Below are 4940 nucleotides of genomic sequence, written 5' to 3' on the forward strand. Positions count from 1 at the left end.
GTTTGGCGGGTCCGGGCTGGGGATTCGAACCCGCCACCTTAGGTGTATGTGGCTGGCGCCTTAGCCGGTTGAGCTATAGGCGCCGAGCCTATATAGTTTTTGTAAACATCTATGTGGCGTATATTTCACAAGTTGATGGCCTATGGTTTATTTAAGTATTCCTCTGTAACTGGATGTTTACCTTGTTTTTAGTTTGTAGTTATAGGTAATGCTACAGTAAACATCTTTTGATGTAAAATGTCTTCCATTTTTAGATTGTTCTTAGAATAAGTTTTTAGAAGTATATAATTTATATTTAAAAATACAGTAACAGTATATCCAACGTTAGTTTTTATTGATTTTAGTCAGTTATTTCCCCTCAGGAAATTGGGGACTTTTATCAAGGTGATAAATTAATAATTTACAATATGAAAAACTTAGATCCTATAGTATCAAGAATTGTAGTGAAAGAGTTGTAGATAAGATTGTATCCTGAGATACAGAAGTAAGCACATGGAAATTTAATACTCTCCTTTTTGTCTTTCCATAGCTGGATCGTACTTACACAGGCTTGCAGACTCTTGGAGCAGAGACGGTATGTTTTTTCCTACTGGCTTAATTGGGCACAGAGAGGACTATGGGGAAGGAACTGTCATGACCCTGACAAACGTATGGCCATGTTTGGAGGATTGTGATAGAAAGCAGGTCAGAAACCAGATGGCATGGTCACAGCAACCCCTCCCCACACACCGGGAATGCTTCAAGGCCAGTGTTCCTGGGAAACATGAGAACAAGAAGTCTCCTACCCTGGTCCTGAGAAGGCCCTGGTGAGAAGATTAACACTTTTGTAGAAAGGAATAATTCTAAGATTGGTCCCTGACGCAGCATCGTTCACTCTACAGAAAAAAAGATCATTTTTCTCACCTTTCATAACCCCCTCCCACATTCTGGTTGCACTGATAAAAGCGGCAGCGCCTGTGGCTCAATGAGTAGGGCGCTGGCCCCATATGCCAAGGGTGGTGGGTTGAAACCTGGCTCCGCCCAAATTGCAACAAAAAAATAGCCGGGCGTTGTGGCAAGCGCCTGTAGTCCCAGCTACTTGGGAGTCTTGAGGCAAGAGAATCACCTAAGCCCAGGAGCTGCAGGTTGCTGTGAGCTGTGTGACGCTGCCATGACACTATCGAGGGTGATAAAGTGAGACTCTGTCTCTTAAAAAAAAGCCTCTTGAAACTGTGAGCTGGAATCTAATTCCTGGTCAGACTCGACTCTGCTCTATTCTAAGGAAGCCTTTCCTTGATACCTGGACCAGCCCCCTCTCCTTCTGGTGGATGTGGACCTTCACTGTAACTGTGCCTAAACCTCTCAAGGATGAAAATTGATGTTCTTTTTTTTTTTTTTTGAGACAAAGCCTCAAGCTGTCACCCTGGGTAGAGTGCAATGGCATCATAGCTCACAGCAACCTCCCAATTCCTGGGCTCAAGCGATTCTCTTGCCTCAGCCTCCTAAGTAGCTGGGACTACAGGTGCCTGCCACAATGCTCAGCTATTTTTTGGTTGTAGTTGTCATTACTGGCAGGCCCTGTCTGGATTTGAATCCTCCAGTTCTGGTGTATGTGGCTGGTGCCTTAGCTGCTTGAGCTACAGGTGCTAAACCATCTTCATTTTTAATTAGGAAAAAAATGAATGTTAGGTTTTTTTTTTTTTTTTTTTGACAAAGTTTCACTATGTCACCCTTGGTAGAGTGCTGTGGTGTCACAGCTCACAGCAACCTCAAACTCCTGGGCTTAAGGGATTCTCTTGCCTCAGCCTCCCGAGTAGCTGGGACTGCAGGCGCCCACCACAATGCCTGGCTGTATTTTGGTTGCAGTTGTCATTGTTCTTTAGCACACCTGGGTCAGGCTTCAACCTGCCAGCCTTGGTATATGTGGCTGGCACTCTACCCACTGAGTTATGGGCACTGAACCAGGTCTTTTTTTTTAAAGTTGGTCTTCCCCACCTTACTCCCTTTTTAAAATTGTGGTTAAAAACCATGTAACATGAAAAGATAATCTTATACATTTTTTAGTGTACAATTCAACAGCCTTAAGTACATCCCCATGTTGTGCAGCCATCACCACAAACTGTCTCTACAACTCTTTTCATCTTGGAAAACTAAAACTCTGTACCCACTAAACAATAATCACCCATCGCTCCTTCTTCCTAGTCTTGGCAACCGCCACTCTACTTTATTTCTCCATGATTTTTGTCTATGCTAACATACCTCATATGTGTATAAGTGGAATCATATAGTACTTGCCTTTTTGTGATTTCTTTAGTATAATGTTCTCAAATTTCATCCATGTTATACTAAGTTTTCCTTCCTTTTTAAGGCTAGATACTATTGTATTATATATATATGTGCCACATTTTATTTATCCATTTATCTAGAAAATTTGAGTTGCTTTTACCTTTTGGCTGTTATTAATAGTGCTGCTCTGAACACAGTGTACAGGATATCTGTTTGAATCCATGCTTTCAGTTGTTTGGGGTGTATGCCCAAAAATGGAATTGCTGGATCATTGTATTTTTTATTTTTTGAGAACCAACAACCATATTTGCTATGGCAGCTATACTATTGTACATTCCCACCAACAATGCACAGGTATTACTGTTTCTCCACGTCTTCACCAACATTTTTTTAAAATTTATGATAGGTACCCTAATGATTATGAAGTGGTATCTTCTGGGTTTGATTTGCATTTCTCTAATGATTAGTGAAGTTGGGCCTTTTTTCATGTGCATATTGTCCATGTGTGTACTATACCTTTGGGAAAATGTCTACTTAAGTCCTTTGTTCATTTTTTCTTTTTCTTTTCTTTTTTTTATAAGACAGCCTCAAGCTGTTGCCCTGGGTAGAGCGCATGGCATCACAGCTCACAGCAACCTCCAACTTCTGGGCTCAAGTGATTCTCCTGCCTCTGCCTCCCAAAGAGCTGGGACTATAGGCGCCCGCCATAATGCCCAGCTATTTTTTGGTTGCAACCATCATTGTTATTTGGTGGGCCTGGGCTGGATTTGAACCCACCAGCTCAGGTGTATGTGGCTGGTGCCTTAGCCGCTTGAGCCACAGGCACTGAACCCCTTTGTCCATTTTTTAGTCATGTGGTTTGTTTTTCTGTTGAGTTATAGGGGTTATTAATGTATTCTGACTATTAACTTCTTGGCAGATACATGATTTGCAAACATTTACTCCCATTTTGTGATTTCTCTTTTTTAATTCTGTCGATTGTGTCCTTTTATGCACAGAAGTTTTAAGTTTGATGTAATTCCCTTTGTCTATCCCCCCATCCCCCCCCATCCCTTTGATGTCATATACAAGAAGTCATTGACGAATCTAGTAAAGAACTTAGCTTTTGTGTTTAAGTCTTTGATTCATTCTTAATTTTGGCATATAGTAAAAGATTAGAGTGTAACTGCATTCTTTTGCATGTGAATATTTGGTTTTCTTACCACTATTTATTGAAAAACTGTCCTTTGCCTTACTGAGTGATCTTAGGCTCCTTGTAAAAGTTCATTTACTATATTAGTAAGGGATTATTCTATTCTGTGGCCTTCGTATCTTTCTTTATGACAGGACCATACTGTTTTGATACTATGAAATTAGGAAGTGTGAGACCTCTAACTTTGTTCTCTTGTCCCTTTTTTGTATTCATGCTATATTAGCAATAGCCATTTATTTATTTATTTTAGAGACAGAGTCTCTCACTTTGTTGCCCTTGGTAGAATGCTGTGGCGTCACACAGCTCACAGCAACCTCCAACTCCTGGGCTTGGGTGAGTTCTCTTGCCTCAGCCTCCCAAGTAGCTGGGACTACAGGTGCCCACCACAATGCTCAGCTATTTTTTTTTTTTTATTGCAGTTTGGCTGGGGCCGGGTTTGAACTCACCACCCTCTGTATATGGGGCTGGCACCTTACCCACTGAGCCACAGGCGCCGCCCAGCAATAGCCATTTGTTTAACCCAGGGGTCCTCAAACTTTTTAAGCAGGGGGCCAGTTCATTTACCCTCAGACCATTGGAGGGTGGACTGCGGGCCCCGGGTCAAGTTGGCTGCTAAGCAGGACAGGCAGTGGCAGCAAAAACACCCGGCGGGCTGGATAAATGTCCTAGGCAGGCCGCAGTTTGAGGACGCCTGGTTTAACCAGAGTAGCTAGTAAAATCTTACTCTGCCTAAAGAAATGCACCTTGTTCTATCAGAACATATTCATTGAGTACCTACTATATGCTAGGCGCTGGTCCGTGTGCTAGGAATACAAAAATGAACAAGATAGCTTATAGCTTCTTTCCTCAAGAAGTTGTATTCTTGGTAGTATTGAGAATGGGGAGAGTTGACATTAAACACGAAAGCAAATCATAATTTTAGTTAAATGCTCTGGAAAAAGAGTAGCTGGAGGACAGGAGGTACCTTGGTTAGGAAAAGTCTCTCTGAGAAGGTGGCATTTACATGAGACCTAGTGGGCAGAGGGGAGAAAGAAGAGGGGTTGGTGTGCTCTCATCTAATGGGCACAATGTAAGAGTATATGGCACACCTCTTAGGTGAGGGGCACAACTACAATAAGGACCTTACCTAACAAATACAAACATTGTAACCTAATCATTTGTGCCCTCATATTAATCTGAAATAAAAATAAATAAATGAGACCTAGTGGTGAAAAAGGCGCAAAGATTTGGAGAAACAACGTTCTAAGCAAATGCCAAGGCTCTAATTTTTTTATTCATTTCACTGAGATATGTATATGTTACGCCAGGTTAGATTGCATTCCTTTAGAGTTCTTTAAATTGAAATTCCCTTTTAAGTGTGATTAGAAATCATTTGTCACAACTCTCTTTTTTTTTTTTTTTTTGAGACAGAGCCTCAAGCTTTCCCCCTGGGTAGAGTGCTGTGGCATCACAACTCACAGCAACCTCCAACTCCTGGGCTCAA

The 4940-nt window shown here is 41.7% G+C and overlaps 1 protein-coding gene across 3 annotated transcripts in view; it reads left to right on the forward strand.

Annotated features, from left to right (window-relative positions):
- YEATS2 (YEATS domain containing 2) overlaps positions 1-4940 on the forward strand; it is a 123050-nt gene that overhangs the window by 54888 nt on the left and 63222 nt on the right. For all 3 annotated transcript variants that reach the window (XM_023519253.1, XM_012811583.2, XM_023519254.1), the window contains exon 9: positions 530-574. In XM_023519253.1, the coding sequence (XP_023375021.1) occupies positions 530-574 (45 nt within the window). The remainder of the gene's footprint in view (positions 1-529; positions 575-4940) is intronic.

This window comes from Otolemur garnettii, unplaced genomic scaffold (assembly GCF_000181295.1).
Source record: "Otolemur garnettii isolate 467f Iridium unplaced genomic scaffold, OtoGar3 scaffold00166, whole genome shotgun sequence".
Taxonomy (NCBI): Eukaryota; Metazoa; Chordata; class Mammalia; order Primates; family Galagidae; genus Otolemur; species Otolemur garnettii.